Source organism: Zeus faber (assembly GCF_960531495.2).
Source record: "Zeus faber genome assembly, chromosome: 18".
Lineage (NCBI taxonomy): Eukaryota > Metazoa > Chordata > Actinopteri > Zeiformes > Zeidae > Zeus > Zeus faber.
Genome location: NC_137210.1, coordinates 9552990 through 9574354, shown reverse-complemented (window position 1 = coordinate 9574354; position 21365 = coordinate 9552990). Strand labels below are relative to the sequence as shown.

The 21365-nt window shown below is 40.1% G+C and overlaps 5 protein-coding genes across 9 annotated transcripts; all 5 read right to left on the bottom strand.

Moving 5' to 3' along the window:
• Window positions 1-3071: 3071 nt before the first annotated feature.
• LOC307244549 (gamma-crystallin M3-like) lies at window positions 3072-3946 on the bottom strand (the record flags this gene model as incomplete). Its single annotated transcript, XM_080019769.1, has 3 exons — window positions 3072-3347; window positions 3501-3743; window positions 3935-3946. The coding sequence occupies 3 exons, from the start codon at window positions 3944-3946 to the stop codon at window positions 3072-3074; spliced, it is 531 nt and encodes a 176-aa protein (XP_079875895.1).
• Window positions 3947-6435: 2489 nt separating this feature from the next.
• Window positions 6436-10469, bottom strand: LOC307244547 (gamma-crystallin M3-like; the record flags this gene model as incomplete). Of its 4 annotated transcripts, none has more annotated exons than XM_080019766.1 (3): window positions 6436-6711; window positions 6927-7169; window positions 10455-10469. In XM_080019766.1, 3 exons carry the CDS (start codon window positions 10467-10469, stop codon window positions 6436-6438), a joined length of 534 nt encoding a protein of 177 aa, XP_079875892.1. The 4 variants fall into 4 exon arrangements, with proteins under 4 accessions (XP_079875892.1, XP_079875890.1, XP_079875893.1 ...); XM_080019764.1 differs by lacking the exon at window positions 10455-10469 and adding an exon at window positions 7339-7368; XM_080019765.1 differs by lacking the exons at window positions 6436-6711; window positions 6927-7169 and adding exons at window positions 9719-9994; window positions 10088-10330.
• Window positions 10470-12468: 1999 nt separating this feature from the next.
• LOC307244558 (gamma-crystallin M3-like) lies at window positions 12469-13102 on the bottom strand (the record flags this gene model as incomplete). Its single annotated transcript, XM_080019781.1, has 2 exons — window positions 12860-13102; window positions 12469-12744 (listed from the first exon to the last, which is right to left on the bottom strand). The coding sequence occupies exons 1-2, from the start codon at window positions 13052-13054 to the stop codon at window positions 12469-12471; spliced, it is 471 nt and encodes a 156-aa protein (XP_079875907.1). The 5' UTR covers window positions 13055-13102.
• A 1505-nt stretch (window positions 13103-14607) lies between these two features.
• Window positions 14608-15163, bottom strand: LOC307244550 (gamma-crystallin M3-like; the record flags this gene model as incomplete). Its single annotated transcript, XM_080019770.1, has 2 exons — window positions 14608-14853; window positions 14969-15163. 2 exons carry the CDS (start codon window positions 15161-15163, stop codon window positions 14608-14610), a joined length of 441 nt encoding a protein of 146 aa, XP_079875896.1.
• Window positions 15164-16628: 1465 nt separating this feature from the next.
• LOC307244554 (gamma-crystallin M3-like) lies at window positions 16629-20994 on the bottom strand (the record flags this gene model as incomplete). 2 transcript variants are annotated; one of them, XM_080019776.1, is made up of 3 exons in its annotated part: window positions 20749-20982; window positions 17018-17260; window positions 16629-16904 (listed from the first exon to the last, which is right to left on the bottom strand). In XM_080019776.1, the coding sequence occupies exons 1-3, from the start codon at window positions 20941-20943 to the stop codon at window positions 16629-16631; spliced, it is 714 nt and encodes a 237-aa protein (XP_079875902.1). In that variant the 5' UTR covers window positions 20944-20982. The 2 variants fall into 2 exon arrangements, with proteins under 2 accessions (XP_079875902.1, XP_079875903.1); XM_080019777.1 differs by lacking the exons at window positions 16629-16904; window positions 17018-17260 and adding an exon at window positions 20358-20633 and having other exon boundaries at window positions 20749-20994.
• Between the last annotated feature and the right edge of the window lie 371 nt (window positions 20995-21365).

Below are 21365 nucleotides of genomic sequence, written 5' to 3'. Positions count from 1 at the left end.
AGAGCAATGTAATGTTCATCTTCCCCACTTTCACTGTAAATATTCAAACTAAGATGTACTGTACCTCCCTTCCACTAAAGTTTTTTTTAATGTTAGATAAATAAGGCAATTTTGTCCATCTTCCACAAAGTTTTTTTTATGTTTCAAATGTAATGTAATGTCATATCAGCCATATGCCACAAAGGGATTAAAAAAAAAGTTAAATGCTGAAACTAATATCTTGCTCGCTTTCAAAATGGGATTTTTTAATGTGAAATATTTAAACTAATATCGTCCTTATTTCCACCAAGGAATTGGAACGAAAATACATATTAAAAATTCAAAAATTCCTTTTCTTACACTAATGGATTAAAAATAATAATAACAATTAAATAATAAATAATAATAATAATAATAATAAAAAATAATTAATCATTTAATAATCATTTATATTTTTTTGTTTAATGTACTGTATATGTTCTTCACTTCCAAAAGGGGATTTTTAAAATTTGAAATATTTAAACTCATATGGTGTATCTCATCATATCAGTTTTCTACTAAAGGTTTTTTCAGTGTAGCATATTTAAATTTACTGTATATCATCCATATTCCACAAAGGGATCTTTTCTGAATGTTACATATTTTAACTCATATCTTCATTACTTCAACTAAGGGATTTTTTACGTTTTACATTTTCGCTTATTTGATGACGCAGATTAATTTCTTTACAAGCCATTCCAATATGTACTGTATTTAGATTACAGACAGCATCCTAAAATGGAGCAAAGACATATTTTGTATTAATGAGCTTGCAAAATGAAATGTTGCTTTCAACAGACAAATGATTCCTTGTATCAAAAGAGGAAAATATGTCAAATGATTATATTGAATGGCTGTGAGAACTCATGTTCATTTTAACTGGTTTCATTAGCTTGGACACGAGTGGTTATAATAACTCTATTATCCACGTTTGAGCATTTGTCAATCCACAACCATTTTTGAATAACTATATTTTTGATGTAGCTTTAATTTAAGTACATTGTATAATTGACTATACCTATTGTTCTGTTGACTATGACAACAATAATTATTTGAGCAAAAAGCTGGCCACAGACACTTCTTTGATTTAATTTAATTTTATACATTTATTACTTTTCATACAAGTTTTTTCACTGTTACTGTACACAGCATATTCTCCAAAACAACCTTTTAAAAACATTTGTTAATATTCAAAAGATAATGCATCCATATTTGTGAATTATAACATGATTACATAATGCAGATATTGTGTTTAATTAGTATGTTATACACTTATTGGGATATGAAGGAATCAAACTAAACAATATAAAATACAGGATACAGCTACAATGAACATACAATGAACATACATGGATCTTCCCGCTGATATTTGGGTCTCTGATGGGCCTACTAACACACAAACTGTGAAATAAGACAACCCAGTCAGTTTTTTGTGACCTGTCTATTTCAGAAAACACGATTCAACAAGCTGTTCAGATTTGTGTCAATTACAACCGCCCCCCCATGAGAAACTCCACCCACGGCTTGAGAGCTGCCAAGCACCACCGGGAACTGCTCTGTTGACTTCACAGACAAGCACAAAGCGGTGCATTTCTCCAAACAAAACCAATAAAACAGTGTGTTTCTATTGTAGATGTATTTATTTATTTAATTGTATTTTATTTTCTTATTTTCCTTAGAGACCTTAGGGACCTTAGAGACCTATATTGAAAAGGTGCATAATAGGTCCCCTTTAATAAGGAGTTTTCATATATAAATCTTTGATCATGGTAAAGGTTTAACATTTTATATCATTAATTATTAACTAATAATTAATGAATAACCTAAAATCTCAGATTATAATAAACACACACCAACATGCTTAATTAATATACTATAATTCATTCATAATTCATCTATCTACTCTAACTACTATAATATATCTACTCTAATCTACTATTTACTATATTATAAGTACACAAACACACACACACACACACACACACACACACACACACACACACACACACATACACACACACACACACACACACACACACACACACACACACACACACACACACACACACACACCATTAATAAGTTTAGTCCAGTTCACGATATAACAATTTACAGCATTATTATATTGGATAAACAAAACAACACAATATTATAAACAGGTAGATATAGATATGTAGGTGTGGTGTACAGTGTATGTATAGTGTATGTTTCCTGAGTTTATCACATACTTAGTGTGTAACACATCCACTCAATGGGCACATATTTTTGTAGTTCTAGAATTGAAATGCTATATTATCTGACATTGTCTTGCACACAAGGAATCGGGAATAAAAATCCTCTAGGAATGCCAAGTGACTGAGTGTTGATACAAACCTCACTACAGCTCAGAAGTAACAGTCAGTGTGACATATGACATAAACCTAACCTAGGAGGCTCATTTACACTCCCGGCAATATGGGAAAAAAAGGTCAAACCATGTTTTTCAAAATGGTGGAGGTGAATTCATACATTTTCTGAATGACCGGGGCGTATGACTGTGACACCAGATGCCCTGGACACTGATCAAGGTACTGCAATTATTTAGCTCACGAGAGCACACACAAACGCGCTTTGCGAAGTAGAGTAGATGCCGAAAAGCTGGACACACACATAATCACGCTCATTGTTGCTATTTGATTGCCTTCTTTTAATGTAAAGAACTTTGAGTTGCATGTTGTGTATGAAAGGTGCTTTACAAATAAAGTTTATTTTTATTAAAGGGTATTATCATTATAAATCTGTTTAAAGAACCACCCGCTATGTAAATCAAACCTGGACCAATTTTTTTCCCCGATGACCAAATAGTATAATAACTTGAGTACAAATGTGTTATTTTATTTGTAAAAAACCTATAAACAGTTAAATTGATAATTATGATATTGATTATGCCTGTTATTGCTTATGAAAAAAAAAGGAAAAAGTATATCCCACTCAGGAAAGAAAATACATATCTTGTATAGTTAAAGGAAGATTTTATTTTTCAATTCTCTTTTTCAAATTGGAAACAGGTGGAGTTAGCAGGAGTCAGTGATGCGCCTAACAGAGCTGAACCTCATGCCACTGTTGCCCATCTCCTTGAAGTTCCTGTACTCTCCAGGCCTCATGTACATCATCCTGCCTCTGTACTGGGGCTGCTCGTACATCAGCCAATGGCCGTCCATCACGTTGCAGGACTGGCAGTCGGACATGCGGTAGCGGTCCTGGATGTTGTCGCAGTCGTCCATCAGCTCGTGCATCTGACCGCCAAAGTTCTCCTTCTCGTAGAGCCTGATTCTATAGGAGCCCCTGTGCTGTTGGGTGACACGAAAAGATCACGAGGCGGTTTAGAAGTCCTTTCTATGATTATGCTTTCGGTTTAACCCCGGTTGCATTTCATGCGTGGTAGAATTCTGACAATCCCAGTTATCTGCGGGTGAAATATGCTCTGTTTTGATAAGCCATACCATGGGGATCATACGGCAGGATCTGATGCAGTCATTGAAGCCCATCATACGCTGGTAGTCGGAGTACTCTCCCTTCTTCACAAAGTACTGCTGGCCCATGTAGTTGGAGTGGTCGTAGACCATGAAGCAGCCGCTCTCCACCCTGCAGGAGTGGCATCTGCTCAGGTAGGAGGTGAGCTCAGGGCAGTCGCTGCTGGTTTCATAGGAACGACCCTGGAAGTTCCTGTCCTCGTAGAAGATGATCTGTAATCCGCAGTAAAAGTGACAGTGTGACCAATCATGTTTATCCTTGTCATTGCTTTTTGGTTAAAATAGCAGTCACAGATTTAGCGGATAACTATAACCACAAAGTCAATCAATTAACATTATGTGGTTAAGAGCAAATGTAATATGAAGTTCACAATTATAAAAGATAATGCCATTTGTGTGCCTACCTTTCCGTGCATGATTGTGGATGTACGCGGCAATGCTGTAGCTCTCCAAAGCAGAATTGAGCCGTTCTTTATACCTAACGTGACATCTAAACAATCTATGGCACCATTGTATCAAAGTTATGAGTCAGCAGTGTGCAATGTTCAGTCCCACTTTGAATACAGACGTAGGAGGGTTATTATCTACTGTATACGCTCATGCGTAATCATTCTAGACTGAGCGCTTTCTCTACCTATCGTTTTGAATGCGGTTTGCTTTGTCACTTCAGCGTGGTAATGAATGGATTGATGAAGGTGTTTGAAAAATTGGAAAGATAGTAAGATACAGTTAGAAACACATTTTAGATTTTGCGGATGAAATACAATTTGGCTGCAAGAAAAATATTTTGTCATCCCCATTACCATAACCGGTCATACTGTATGTGGTCACATCCAACTATCTTAACGACTAATTGTCACGCCCTCCACTTCACGTCCTCTTCCACTTAGCCTGCAGGCAGCCCCTCTCGCTCTTTCTCTCCCTCGCTCTGTCTCTGTCTGTGTGTGGATGTGCGGTGGACGGGGCTGCATTCTCCGGCTCTCTCCTGACACGCTTGCTCTGCCTCCTCACCTGCCATCCATCTACTCATCACCAGGCAGTATATCAACTCCAGCTTCCCATCCACTTCTTATTCTCGCGCATGGCCGCTCTGTGTTGATTACTACTCAGAGTATTCTCAATGTTTTATTACCAAGACCCCGTCGCCCCAGTTACCAACGGATGGGTGGGTGTGCTTGCATACCTGCCCGCCTACCCATCTGTCCGTCTGCCTGCCTGCCTGCCCTGCCTGCCCTACCTGCCCCGTCTACCTGCCCGTCTCCCTGTCCTGCCTGCCCGAACTGCCCTGTCTGCCCTCCTGCCCGCCCGCCCTGCCCCGCCTGCCTCGCCTGCCATCCTCTTACCCCCTTGATCCTTTTAATAAACCCTTTAATATGTACCACTATTCACGTCTATGTCTTGTGCTTGGGTTCACTAGTGTCAGCCGTAACACTAATACTTCGAGCAGGTCCATCTAGTCTTGCAGAATTTTGCAATATATTGTATAATAATAATAAAATAATACACAGTAAATAATAATCATTTTTCTTCAACATAGGGTTCATGTATACGAACTAGAGAAGAGTTAAATGTATGAAACCAAGTGTGGTGATCCTAAGGACATGGGGTTCTGAAGTTTGTAGGCTCCCTCATCCCGGGTTACTGTCCACTGTGCTCATTTTCGGATTCTCGTGGACTCCATAATCCATTGTTTGTTTGTTTGTTCATCTTACAGGTGGTTATCATCCCTGATATTGACAATATGTGAGACCTTTTGCTATTCTTTCTTTACGCTGTTATCACGCCATCTGGCCTCTACAGAAAGTCCCGCGTAGCTCAGGGTGTTACTGAGCTGCTATTATGGAGACAATTGAAACTACTTTAATAATCAAACAATTTTCTTCTATAGTCCCACAAAAATTAATTCAGGAATCATTATTTGATTGCTGGATTTATTTGCTACCGTTTCCTCTGATGGAAAAATCTAGCAAATAAACTAAAATTAATATATGTAAACATATTTATGTGGCAAATTTGCCACACTGAACTGGGCCGGCACAGTTTTACAACTTCACCAGGGATTGTCTACTTTTTACTATTCATTTTGTGGTAGAAATTGAATGGTTTAATGAACATTCCAGAAATACTCTTTGTCCTCAACATTTGAAACAACATTACATGTATTATAAGGGGTCCAGCTCGCAGGGTGGGATCCCTATTGTTATTGCTTTCAGGAGTGGGCCACTTTGTGACATCATCATTCTAAGTTATATAAGTCCAAGCTTCGTCTCTCAGAACTCATTTCCCTCCAGCCCCTTGCGAGGACGACATCTAGACAGACAGCTTGAGCCGGGGCTGACTTTAAAGGAAACTCGGAAAACTGTAACCCGCGCTGCGTCTTAAAAAAACCCTGGAACCTATAATCATTGTAATATGTTTTTACGCCGCAGGACATTCTATGAACCATTGGAGGAACCAACCATTTCTTTTGTGTTCGCACTGCGTCATCCAGGAACGATCATAATTCTTAGAAAAACGTTCTTCAGGGATATATAAACTGGACGCCAGAAGAACAACATGCAGTGACTTAAGTGCACGTTGATTGGTCCAGACGTAAGTTAACAGTGTTTATAACATTTGTAACTTGTGCTGCGTTTCGCAGAACTTGGAATACTGTAATACGTACCTAAAATGACTAAACTGGACCTTGTGTATTGCTGCTGGCAGCTATTTTTATTATTATTATTATTATTATTATTATTATAATTATTATTATTATTATTATTATTTTACCCCAAACCTAGATATGCTCAAACAGCCATATGTTATTGTGTATTTTTTGTTTGCTACAGTTTCAAATAGATGAATAATATTTCAGACACAGGATTTTGCATTAGTAATATTTTTTATTCAAAAATAAAAATGTCTAACACATGTCACTAATACGCCTCATGCTCATGAACCTGGTGCCACTCATGCCCATCTCCCTGAAGCTCCTGTACTCTCCAGGCCTCATGTACATCATCCTGCCTCTGTACTGGGGCTGCTCGTACATCAGCCAGTGACCGTCCATCACGTGGCAGGACTGGCAGTCGTTCATGCGGTAACGATCCTGGATGTTGTCGCAGTCGTCCATCAGCTCGTTCATCTGGCCACCGAAGTTATCCCTCTCGTAGATCCTCATCCTGAACTGGCCTCTGTGCTGTTTGGGGAAAAACAATTGTAATTTCCAGAAAATCCACCAATATCTACAAAAAATCCGCCAAGCTCACATAATGTGGTTAGAGGCTAGGACAGGGCTATTATTATTATATCTACCATGGGGATCATACGGCAAGACATGACTTATAAAACATACTTTGTTAAGAGGTGAGAAAGGTGCTAGGTCTAGCCTTTGGATGTTCTTCTAACACCTACCATGGGGATCATACGGCAAGACCTGATGCCACTGCTCATGCCCATCATGCTTGAGTAGTCGGAGTACTCGCCCCTCCTCATGAAGAACTGCTGGCCCATGAAGTTGGGACGCTCGTACACCATGAAGCAGCCGCTCTCCACCCTGCAGGACTGACACCTGCTCAGGTAGGAGGACATGTCAGGACAGTCGCTCATGCACTCATAGGAGCGGCCCTGGAAGTTTCTGTCCTCGTAGAAGGTGATCTGTTAAAAGTCGGATATATTATTGATTATTGGCATTGATTTGGAAGATTTGAAATGTTGCTACAAGCTTGATTTTTTTTAATATTCTGTACATATTACAGGACTGAATATGTGTTTTATACTCCTATTGTTAAGATGATGATGAATATTTTCATTATTAAATATTTACCTTTCCCATGTTCATGCTGGTGGTGGTCATTTTGGATGGATGAGCTGTTGCTGTTGCTGCTGCTACTGCTACACTGCTGTCCTGTTCTGTTTAACCCTTACTTTTATACCTTCCAAAACCCTAAAGAATTGGTGGACCCCATTGTGAAAAGCCCTTACCCAGCACAGTATAGAGGCCAGTAGAGGGTTGGGTGTTACTCTTTCATATAGCCACATGACTGCTCCCTGGAAGACTTTAGAATCCCCCCCCCCCCCCCCTTTTTTTTTTTTTTTTTACCAGATGACACAATACCTTGTGAAATTTCCACAGAGTTTGGATGGCCAACAACACTTCTTTATCTAATACTATAGGGAGAGAATTATATTTATTTTATTCAGAGTTTGTTTTTTACAAATTAGATTCCCACAAAATGAATTAAAAAGCCAGTTCTAACAAACTGTGATTGACAAAGTAACATAAACATTGTAATAAATGTTTTTATTCATGTCATATATCAATGTATTTAAAATAGAAGAAGAATGTAATGCTTTGATTATGAGGTTGTATTAATAAACATTAGTTATTACTCATCAAATACTAGGGTCTTAAATAAGTTCTTAATGTTACCTCACCAATTAACTAATGTAAATGTTTAAGTTTCATTTTGGCCCCCTAAGCACATTTGTTAATTGCAATAAATATAAACATTATAAAAATAAATAATTCATTAATTACATAATGTCTGCATACCAGGGTTTCAAATGGCAAGTTTACTACTAGTGGGTAACCTAATTTCATGCGGCTGTTAATATTTGTTAACACAGCCTCAAATTAATTTCAGTCTCAGATTCATATCACATTACCTGTAAAGCTCCACATGGCACATAAATAGCTAATCATATATAAGGAGAACAATATGGGTCCTGGATTGAGCCCTGGGGGACCCCAGATTAAAAACTAGTGGGAGTGGAGTCAGAGATCAGAGATGCCAACATAGCCAGGATCCACCGTGTCAAATGTAGCACTGAGGTCCGGTAGAATAAGTATTGAGCAGTTTCCATCATTAGCAGCACAAAGAAGGTTATCTCACCTTTAAGAGGTCTGTTTCGGTACTGAGGTGTTGACAAAGCCAGAAAAAAAAACAGAAAATATCCATCTTTTACATTTTATTTATAATCAACAACTTCACAAATACAATATAGAAAATGACATTCTAATTAAAAATGCTAAATACTAAGTGGATACAAATTAGAATTGAGGAGCAAATTTAGCACCCAACTTAAATTACATTGAATTAGACTTCTTAACACATTTAATATAAACAAAACATCATGTGCAAATTAACTTTAACCTTGCGCCTGGTGTGGGGGTGGGTTGGGTGCATGCTTTGGTGTGCAGGTTCATCTAATGCATTTGCGGACTGATTTGTGTATCTTGTATGCATGGCTGTTTATTTATTTATTTATTTATTTATTTTGGGCTCTTGGCTTCTCTGTTTTGGCGCTTTGTGCTCAGAGTGTGCTCGTGGCTATGGGGCTCGTGGCTGTCTGCAACGTCTTCCTGCTACTTGGTAGTGCTATGATACGTTTCTGACTTTAAACACCAGCATCAACTGGGGAACAATCCCATGCACAGTTAGGTGGACGCCTCTCACACACACACACACACACACACACACACACACACATGCACACACACTGTCAGCATCTGCCTCACATGCTTCCTTGAGCCCCCCCTGATTACATCTTTCTCTTTTCTTCTCTTTTACTGCAATACATGTTACAGGGGGAGGCCTTGTGCAATAACCGATGTTCTAATTTTTGTTGATACAACTATTCTCAATTTCTTGTTGTTGTTTGTTTATGTGTCTCTGTCTCATATTTTTGTCTCATAACATAAAATGCAAATATTTCAAGAAAAATCACAAAATAGTGGAGTGGACACATTTTGCTAATTAAGGGTATAAAAGGCGTGAGCAATTACAGCAATTGCTAACCTATAAGCAAGAAGATCTGTCAGGATTTTTAGCTTGTGTGTTAATGAAACACAGACATACGGGAATCAACTTCTTGTTTTTAAGTTTCTGCCATGACACCACAGTGCCTAATCTATTTACAAGTGTTTACTTATATTTACATTTCCATTGGAAATGGAAATGTTAACTGACATGAAATAATCAAGATCAAAATAAGTAATCTTATTTATTTCATCCAAGTCACTAGTGTTGTTGCAATATTCTGGTTTTAAAATTATAAAAAAGTAGATGTATTTAAATTGTAATTAAGTGATCAAAGACTGCCTGAGGTCTCTCTTTTTAATAGGAATGTAAATAAACCATAACAGAAAATGTTCAGTTTTTCATCAGTTTTGTTGTCTTTATTTACATTTCATACAGCAACGTTTACATCGAATCCATGATACGCCTCATGCTCATGAACCTGGTGCCACTCATGCCCATCTCCCTGAAGTTCCTGTACTCTCCGGGCCTCATGTACATCATCTTGCCTCTGTACTGGGGCTGCTCGTACATCAGCCAGTGGCCGTCCATCACGTGGCAGGACATGCAGTCGGACATGCTGTAACGATCCTGGATGTTGTCACAGTCGTCCATCATCTCATTCATCTGACCACCGAAGTTCTCCCTCTCGTAGATCCTCATCCTGAACTGGCCTCTGTGCTGTTAGGGTAAAAGAGTGTAATATGTATTATTGTGCCGTATTACTGCTATTTTACTATTTCAAACGGTTATGAAATAGTGCAGATATCCTACCATGGGGATCATGCGGCAAGACCTGATACAGTCCCTCATGCCCATCATGCTCATGTAGTCGGAGTACTCTCCCCTCTTCATGAAGTACTGGTTTCCCATGTAGTTGGGACGATCATACACCATGAAGCAGCCGCTCTCCACCCTGCAGGAGTGGCACCTGCTCAGGTAGGAGGACATGTCGGAGCAGTCGCTCATGCACTCATAGGAGCGGCCCTGGAAGTTCCTCTCCTCGTAGAAGATTATCTGTAACAAAAAAACGAACAAACAAATATTTAACCAGTTGTTTGAGGCCAATAGTTCTATTTTTTTCATTTAGAATAATGAGTTCACATTGACATTTGAAAACATGACTAGTCACGGTGCTTACCTTGCCCATAGTCATGGTGGTATTTTTTCTCAGGACTGTGTCACTGCTACACTGATGTCGGTTCTGTTTTAACCCTTACTTTTATACCTGAACAAACCCAAAGAATCTGTGGCCCCCATTGTGTAAAGCCCTGAGCCAGCAACATGGTATAGAGGCCTATAGAGTGCTGAGGGGCGTTTGTGACTGGATGTGATTCCATGTGACTGGATCCCCTAGAAGACTTTAGAATATTTATTTTCAATTGGGAGGTCGTAAAAAAGAGTATTCTTTCAAGTTACAGCGCAGATTAGTAGACAGTTATATTTTTCATAATTTCGTAACATGCTGTATTGTTTGTTTTTATCTGTGACAAGTTGTTCATTTTTGAAGTAGCTGTAAACATAGCCCTCTGTTTTTTAGCTGCGTGATGAATGGTTTTATTATAAATGTTAAGAATATACAAATGTAGAAAACCTTAAAACGCAACCACTTTTTCCAAATAAACCCTCAGAATCAGAATCAGTTTATTTTCGCCAGGTACATTTACATGTACAAGGAGTTCATTTTGGTGAGGTTTGGTGCACTTCAGTATAGACTATTAGCGTTAACAATAAAAAAGCTTAATAGTCCGTAAAAAAAAGTTGGATTAAAATAAAAAATAACATTAAAATGTTAAATATCTATGAATAGCTAAAAACTATAAAACAGAAATAGTCAGATATCATACATTTGCTGTAATTACTCAAAACATAAAAAAAAAATATATATATATATCTCATAGCAGAAGCACAGAGATAAGACACAGATCCACATTATTTATAGAAATAAAGCTTTGTTACCAACAATTATTCACTTCCAAGTTGAAGCGTACTTGTATCAACATTTACAAGGTAGTTTCAATTTGATATAAGCATTTTAGGTGATTACCATGCAATGTGGATTTTCATTGTTATAGTCCTACTAGAATAATACAATTTCTTTGAGATGTACATTTAATGACGTTTAATGTACATTTGCTATTGTTTAGTACTATTATTGTAATACTATAGGGGTTACAAATTATGTTATCCTCTGGAGATGGTTCATTTATTTATTGTAAATGTAAGAAACATTTATGTAAATAAAGATCCTTTCATGTTTTGATTGGTGTGAATTGTGTTTATACTTTAATGTATGTTTCTCTCAACAATTATATAATAATTTTCCAAAATTATTATATAATATATAATTAATATATATAATAAATAATTTTCCCAAAACAAGTTCCCATTGTGTAACCTTCATCAAGGGCATACGACCTTTCCAATGAAGTTCAACTGTGATTTTCCCCAAAATTTCCATCCATTTGATATCATGGTATTACAGCCAAACTGTATAGTGTAGGTTTGTAATCTTTTATGAAGGGAATGGGATAGAAGATGTGTTTTATTTCTTAATGCTTATTTGTTTTCACAATATCAACTGCAATACCCAGAGGAATTCTGATGTTGACCAATCACAAGACCACAACAACTCCACAATTGGTATCCATTGAATTTATTCATCAGTTCAACTCAAGTTTTATCTTCACGATATTTGTTCCCTAGTCTGACTAACAGAATGAAGACCACTGGGGACCAGTGGGACTTTATGGTCGTTATGGCAAGAGTTTAATAAAGTGAAATTGGGCTATACATTTTGGACCCAATTATTAGCTATAATTATCTTTTATTTGTAAAAAGTGATTCAAATACTCAATGAACACCAAACATTCTACACCAAAGCTAATAATTGTCTAAATGATAACTAACTTTTAACCATTACGTGAATATGGCTTGCTACTGAAACTTGTTCTATAATGAAATCCAAATACATTTTCGTTCAATCCTTTGTGTGCTTCACTAAAGTGCTGAATTAAAAACTTATTTGCCATTCATATTCTGAAGCTCCAGAAACTGAAAATGTTCCACACAAAACCTCTACTTTGTTATAGAAAATAATTGCAGCAAATCCAAAAATAAGTTAAATCATGATTTATTGGTTTCAAAATAGATAGTTAGCACATGTCAGTGATACGCCTCATGCTCATGAACCTGGTGCCACTCATGCCCATCTCCCTGAAGTTCCTGTACTCTCCAGGCCTCATGTACATCATCTTGCCTCTGAACTGGGGCTGCTCGTACATCAGCCAGTGGCCTTCGATCACGTGGCAGGACTGGCAGTCGTTCATGCGGTAACGGTCCATGATGTTGTCACAGTCGTCCATCAGCTCGTTCATCTGACCACTGAAGTTCTCCCTCTCGTAGATCTTCATCCTGAACTGGCCTCTGTGCTGTTTTTTGAGTGAGATGAATATACAATCTGTTAAAATTCAACTATAAAACGTGCTTTGTTAAGTGGTGAGAAAGGTCCAGGGTCTAGTCTTTGGACGTTCTTCTAACACCTACCATGGGGATCATACGGCAAGACTTGATGCCACTGCTCATGCCCATCATGCTTGAGTAGTCGGAGTACTCGCCCCTCCTCATGAAGAACTGCTGGCCCATGAAGTTGGGACGCTCGTACACCATGAAGCAGCCGCTCTCCACCCTGCAGGACTGACACCTGCTCAGGTAGGAGGACATGTCGGAGCAGTCGCTCATGCACTCATAGGAGCGGCCCTGGAAGTTCCTCTCCTCGTAGAAGGTGATCTGTAACAAACCATGAGGCATTAGAGCAGCTTTGGCAGAACGTTGTACCATCAGTGGTTATTTGTTCTGTATTAATCCATATCAGTTGTCTTTAATGATGAATATGTGTATTAATTCTTACCTTGCCCATGGTTTTGCTTGTGGTGGGTCTGAAGGTCTCTGAGAGAACTGTTGGTGAACTGATACCCTGACTGGTTTAACCCTGTACCTTTATACCTGAACAGACCCAAAGGGTGTGTGCCCCCCCTATTGTCCAAAGCCCTGACCAAGCAACATGCTATAGAAGCCCATAGAGTGTTGAGATGCATAGTCATATTTCAACAGGGTCAAACTCCCTCAAAGACCTTCTGGATAAAGCGCTAACAAAGAGCAGTTCAAACAGTTTCACAAAGTAGGATTTTAGCAGCGGATTCACAAAATTCACTCGAGTGCTTATTAGAGGGGAAACTATTATGTGTATTAGTTATACAGTACTAATGGTTTCCTGCAACTCAATCATATTTTCAATCTACTAACATGAATGTTGAGTTATGAGTTGTGATTTGTTTTTCAAAGGAACAGGGGATTGTACTTTTGCCAGTTTGAAACATCTATAAAAGCAGTAAAGGATATTGTGATACCAGAATATATCATTAATCACTGAAAGGATACGTTCTCCGATATTGAGCCAATATATAAATATACAATTACTCACCGGTCATACGGCTTCACAAACAAAATTGTCCGCTGAGTCATCTGATATTTTTAAATGTTTTGTTTCCTGCCATTGGGTTATAGTGAAAGTTAATGTGGAATTTAAGAAGAATTACCCCCACGGTGTGAAAGTATCATGATATGTTGCAAAACAGACAAATAGAAATGTAAATATAAATATACAGTTAAGAACCGGTCATACCGATTCACAAACTACGTGGTCCGCTGAGTCATCTGACATTGAAATTTTATATCTTGCTGCCATTGAGTTATAATGAAACTGAATGTGAAATTTAAGAAGAATGACCTCCAGAGTGGGAAAGTATCATCATATGTTACAAAGCAGATAAATACAAATTTAACTACAGTTTCAATTCCCTTTCAATTCCTTTTTCTACCATAACTTACTGTTTACTGTTAAACATTAACTTCCATAAATATTTATTGCATGGCATATATTAATGATCTAATGAATGGTCAATTAGGTTTTTTGTGGTTTGTAGCATTGGGGGCTTATGAGTAATATGGCTTATGGCTTATGGCTATTATGGCTACTCAAACTCGTTCTATAATGAACTCCAAATAAAACTTTTATATAGCTATTGTGTGTTTCGATAAAGTGCTGAATTAAAAGCTTATTTGGCATTCACAATCTGAAGCTCCAGAAACTGAAAATGATCCTCACAAATCCCTAACCTACCTAAAACTACTTTTTTAGAGAAAATAATTGCAGCAAATCCAAAAATAAGTTAAATCATGATTTATTGGTTTCAAAATAGATAGTTAGCACATGTCAGTGATACGCCTCATGCTCATGAACCGATGCCACTCATGCCCATCTCCCTGAAGCTCCTGTACTCTCCAGGCCTCATGTACATCATCCTGCCCCTGAACCTGGGCTGCTCGTACATCAGCCAGTGACCGTCCATCACGTGGCAGGACATACAGTCGTTCATGCGGTAGCGGTCCTTGATGTTGTCACAGTCGTCCATCAGCTCATTTATCTGACCACCGAAGTTCTCCCTCTCGTAGATCTTCATCCTGAACTGGCCTCTGTGCTGTTTTTTGAGTGAGATAAACATGCAATCTGTTAGAATTAAATTATAAAACGTGCTTTGTTAAGTGGTGAGAAAGGTCCAAGGTCTAGCCTTTGGGCGTTCTTCTAACACCTACCATGGGGATCATACGGCAAGACCTGATGCCACTGCTCATGCCCATCATGCTTGAGTAGTCGGAGTACTCGCCCCTCCTCATGAAGAACTGCTGGCCCATGAAGTTGGGACGCTCGTACACCATGAAGCAGCCGCTCTCCACCCTGCAGGACTGACACCTGCTCAGGTAGGAGGACATGTCGGAGCAGTCGCTCATGCACTCATAGGAGCGGCCCTGGAAGTCCCTCTCCTCGTAGAAGGTGATCTGTAACAAATCACGAGGCTTAGAGCAGCTTTGGCAGAATGTTGTATCATCAGTGTTTATTTGTTCTGTATTAATCCATATCAGTTGTCTTTAATGTTGAATAGTCATATTAGCTTAGCCATATTTCAACAGGGTTAAACTCCCTCAAAGACCTTTTCGATAGAGCATTAACAAAGAGCAGGTCAAACAGTCCCACAAAGTAGGATTTTAGTAGTGGCATCACAAAATTCAGTCGAGTCCTTGTTAGAGGGGACACTAGTATCTATATTAGTTATACTAAAGTGTGGGAGACGAGGGGGCATGGTTAGGCCACGGTTTGCAGGTGACGGCGCTGGCTTCTTCCCTCCGTGGCGCAACTGTACCGGCTCTGCCTAATCAGCCTCATTAGTGCTGACTGGTCGAGCCGGCCTGGAGAGCTTTCTTACGTGTTGTTCTGTCTCGCAGTGGGGATCATGTGGTGCAGGACACCGAAGGCCTGCGGACAAGACCGCGACCGAGGAGAAACCTGACACTGATTATTACTCTTATTTTATGTTCCCGTTTTGGACAGGGAGCCTTTCTGTTTAGGATCATTAATAAAGATTCACGCCATATCGGCGCCCCATTGCCATAAAGACTAAGTCTCCCTCCCTAAAGCCGGACCTGTGGGTAGAGGCTCCCACATAAAAGTTTCCTGCAACTCGATTATATTTTCAATCTGCTAACATGAATGTTGAGTTATGAGTTGTGATTAGATATTTAAAGGAACAGGAGATTGTACTTTTGCCAGTTTGAAAGATCTATAAAAAGCAGTGCAGGATGTTGTAATCCCAGAATATACTGTATAATTATTCTCAGATATTGAGCCGATATATGAATACACAATTACGAACCGGTCATACCGATTCACAAACTACATGGTCTGCTGAGTCATATGACATTCAAATTATATATCTTTCTGCCATTGAGTTATAATGAAACTGAATGTGAAATTTAAGAAGAATGACCTCCACAGTGGGAAAGTATCATCATATGTTACAAAACAGATAAATACAAATTTAACTACAGTTTAAATTCCCTTTCTATTCCTATTTCTACCTTAACTCACTGTTTACTGTTAATTCCCATCAATATTTATTGACTGGCATATCTTAACAATTATTTAATGGTCAATGACGTTTTTGTGGTTTGTAGCAGTGGGGGCTTATTGCTAATATGGCTCCTCAAACCACCCCCACACCACAGGCTACGGAAATTTGTTCTACAATGAACTCCAAATAAACCTTTTATCTATCTATTGTGTGCTTCAATAAAGTGCTGAATTATAAACTAATTTGGCATTCATAATCCACACAAATCCTGTACTTTGTTATAGAAAAAAATTGCAGCAAGTCCAAAAATAAGTTAAATCATGATTTATTGATTTCAAAATAGATAGTTAGCACATGTCAGTGATACGCCTCATGCTCATGAACCTGGTGCCACTCATGCCCATCTCCCTGAAGCTCCTGTACTCTCCAGGCCTCATGTACATCATCCTGCCTCTGTACTGGGGCTGCTCGTACATCAGCCAGTGACCGTCCATCACGTGGCAGGACTGGCAGTCGTTCATGCGGTAACGGTCCATGATGTTGTCACAGTCGTCCATCAGCTCGTTCATCTGACCACCGAAGTTCTCCCTCTCGTAGATCTTCATCCTGAACTGGCCTCTGTGCTGTTTTTTGAGTGAGATGAACATACAATCTGTTAGAATTCAACTATAAAACGCTTTGTTAAGTGGTGAGAAAGGTCCAGGGTCTAGTCTTTGGACGTTCTTCTAACACCTACCATGGGGATCATACGGCAAGACTTGATGCCACTGCTCATGCCCATCATGCTTGAGTAGTCGGAGTACTCGCCCCTCCTCATGAAGAACTGCTGGCCCATGAAGTTGGGACGCTCGTACACCATGAAGCAGCCGCTCTCCACCCTGCAGGACTGACACCTGCTCAGGTAGGAGGACATGTCGGAGCAGTCGCTCATGCACTCATAGGAGCGGCCCTGGAAGTTCCTCTCCTCGTAGAAGGTGATCTGTAACAAATCATGAGGCAGCTTTGACAGAAGGTTGTACCAGCAGTGTTCCTTTGTTCTGTATTAATCAATGTCCGTTTAATGTTTAATATATGTATTTATTCCTACCTTGCCCATGGTTATGGTTGTGTGGTTCTGAAGGTCTCTCAGAGAACTGTTGGTGAACTGATACCCTGACTGGTTTGACCTCCCTACATTTATACCTGAACAGACCCAAAGGGTGGGTGCCCCCCTATTGTCCAAAGCCCTGACCAAGCAACATGCTATAGAAGCCCATAGAGTGTTGAGATGCTTAGTTATATTTCAACAGGGTCAAACTGCCTCAAAGACCTTCTGGATAGAACGTTAACAAAGAGCAGGTCAAACAGTCCCACAAAGTAGGACTTTAGTAGAGGGTTCACAAAATTCAGTAGAGTGCTTGTTAGAAGAGATACTATAAGCTATATTAGTTATACTAGAGGTTTTTTGCAACTCAATCATATTTTCAATCTACTAACATGAATGTTGAGTTATGAGTTGTGATTTGTTTTGCAAAGGAATAGGGGATTGTACTTTTGCTGGTTTGAAAGACCTATAAAAAAACTATTGTAATGCCAGAATACATCGTTAATCACTGAAAAGATACATTCTCATTTATTGAGCCTATATATAAATATACAATTACTAACCGGTCATACAGGTTCACAAACAAAATTGTCCGCTGAGTCGTCTCATATTTAAATTTGATTGCTTCCTGCCATTGACTTATAATGAAAGTGAATGTGGAATTTAAGAAGAATTACCTCCATGGTGTGAAAGTATCATGATATATTGCAAAGCTGATAAATAAAAATTTATCGATGGTTTTAATTCCCATTCAACTACTATTTCTACCATAACTCACTATGTACTGTTCAACATTAACTTCCATAACGTTTTATTGAATGGCATATATTAATGAATAATATAATAATCAATGAGGTTTTTGCGGTTTGTAGCAGTGGGGGCTTATGGCAAATATGGCTTCTGGCTTATATGCCTATGTGGTGTTGAGGTGGTGTGATTTAAGGAGCCACACCTGTCTTGGTTCTAGTTAATTGGGCACTGGATCAGGGGCAAACAAAATCGTCTGCTGAGTCATCTGATATTAATTTATTCATTTTTATTTATTTTAATTTTATTTTTATTTTTATTTCTACCTGTGCTGTCAGCATGCTGGGCATACAACAAAGAGTATTTGTGCCATTGTATCTAGGACAGAGTTAGTCTGCAAGTGGAATTCAAGTTCTCAACCTGCAATGCAAGTCTTTATTCATTCTTAAAACATCAAGAACTGCTGCAATAACTCTGTCCTGTGGACGACCTGTAGAATGACAAGAGCGCAGTCTTTGGTTATTCTGTAGAGAACCACCACCAACCCCTCTCTTTGGAGAACTATTTATCATCTTTGGGTCTATAAACAACTGATCACTACTCCAAGAGGGGGAGAATCACCACGGTGAGACAAATAAACATAGAAACAAACAACATTTACACAAAAACATGAACATTGGATGACAACATGTATTGAAAAACAGTGAATTAGGTCCCGGAAAAATGGAACTACAACTGGTCACGTGGCCTCTTCCTGTCATAATTATGACAGTAAATGAGGGAGGAAAGGAGAGGAATGCAACCAGGAAGGTGCTGGGGTGCACTTGAAGCAGGTGTGGTGGTGTGTGCGAGTGTGTGTGTGTGATGGGACCGCCTGTATGTTTGTGTGTGTGTGTGCGCGTGTGTGTGTGTGTGTGTGTGTGTGTGTGTGTGTGTGTGTGTGAGTGTGTGTGTGTGCGTGTGTGTGTGTGTGTGTGTGTAAGGTGTTCACCGGTGAGTGCACAGGACTTATCCCAATTGGTTCTGGTGTATAAGGTTGGTATGATGTCATGGCGCCTCCAAGCAGCGGAAAGGGCCCGAAGCCTCCCCCGAGCTCCACAGCTGCGTAGCTACCCTACGGCTGCAGGAAAGCCCCAAGCACCCTGCCCTGCGGCCACAGAAGACCCCCAGGCCCCCAGAGAAGCGGGAGAAGCGTGGAGCAACCCCCACGCCTGGCCCAGAGGAGCATAACCCAGTCCCAGGGAGCACGAGGAGAGACTGCACCCCTGGGGCACACACATACAGTACAACCCATTTCCAAATGTGGGCACAAGACGCAGCCGCAGGCAGAGAACCCGGGCCACAGGCGCCAGGCGCGGACCGCAGGGCCGGATCCAGGTCCTGCGCAGACAGACCGTCACCCTGCCCGAACCGCCGCACAGGCAAGCCAGCGGGACCCTCATGCCCACCCACACCCCGCGTAAGGGCGAGGCCCGCCCCACCGCGGCCGACCAGACGCCCCGCCCAGCGTGAGCTCTGAGTGCCCATCCATGTAGCAGAGTGTGCTCAGCACGGTGCACCTGGATGTTAGCCCTCCCCCTACCTGCCGATGTCAGCAGGCTACCAGATATACGGGCCCTCCACCACCCCCGCCACCCGGGGCGCCTACTGCAGAGAAGCCACGCAGCAGGAGCAAAAGGCAGACAGCCGCCCCCCACACCCCAACCCACATCCACAACAGCAAGCAACCCTGCCAGGGCCCCCGGAAGGCACCCGGCGGTGCTCTGTCATCTGATATTTATATTTGATGGCTTACCATTGAGTTATAATGAAAGTGAATGTGGAATTTAAGAAGAATTACCTCCACGGTGTGATGATATGTTACAAAGCAGATAAATACAAATGTAACTATGGTTTAAATTTGCTTTCAATTTCTATTTCTACAACAACTCACTGTTTTCTGTTAAACATTAACTTCCATAAAGATTTACTGAATGCCATACATTTATGATTTAATTAATGGCCAATGAGGATTTTGTGAATTGTAACAGTATGGGCTTATGGCTCATATGGCTACTCAACCTCATTCTGTAATGAATTCCAAATATACTTTTGTATCAATCTATTGTGTGCTTCAATAAAGTGCTGAATTATAAACTAATTTGGCATTCATAATCCACACAAATCCTGTACTTTGTTATAGAAAAAAATTGCAGCAAGTCCAAAAATAAGTTAAATCATGATTTATTGATTTCAAAATAGATAGTTAGCACATGTCAGTGATAGGCCTCATGCTCATGAAACTGGTGCCACACATGCCCATCTCCCTGAAGCTCCTGTACTCTCCAGGCCTCATGTACATCATCCTGCCTCTGAACTGGGGCTGCTCGTACATCAGCCAGTGACCGTCCATCACGTGGCAGGACTGGCAGTCGTTCATGCGGTAACGGTCCATGATGTTGTCACAGTCGTCCATCAGCTCGTTCATCTGACCACCGAAGTTCTCCCTCTCGTAGATCTTCATCCTGAACTGGCCTCTGTGCTGTTTTTAGAGTGAGATGAATATACAATCTGTTAAAATTAAATTATAAAACAAACTTTGTTAAGTAGTGAGGAAGGTGCTAGGTCTAGCATTTGGACGTTCTTCTAACACCTACCATGGGGATCATACGGCAAGACTTGATGCCACTGCTCATGCCCATCATGCTTGTGTAGTCTGAGTACTCGCCCCTCCTCATGAAGAACTGCTGGCCCATGAAGTTGGGACGCTCGTACACCATGAAGCAGCCGCTCTCCACCCTGCAGGACTGACACCTGCTCAGGTAGGAGGACATGTCGGAGCAGTCGCTCATGCACTCATAGGAGCGGCCCTGGAAGTTCCTTTCCTCGTAGAAGGTGATCTGTAAAAATCATGAGGCATTAGAGCAGCTTTGGCAAAATGTTGTACCATCACTGTTTGTTCTGTATTAATCCATGCTCGTTGTCTTTAATTTTGAATATGTGTATTAATTCTTACCTTGCCCATGGTTTTGCTTGTGGTGGGTCTGAAGGTCTCTGAGAGAACTGTTGGTGAACTGATACCCTGACTGGTTTAACCCCATACATTTATACCTGAACAGACCCAAAGGGTGTGTGCCCCCCCTATTGTCCAAAGCCCTGACCAAGCAACATGCTATAGAAGCCCATAGAGTGTTGAGATGCTTAGTCATATTTCAACGGGGTCAAACTCACTCAAAGACCTTCTGGATAAAGCGCTAACAAAGAGCAGGTCAAA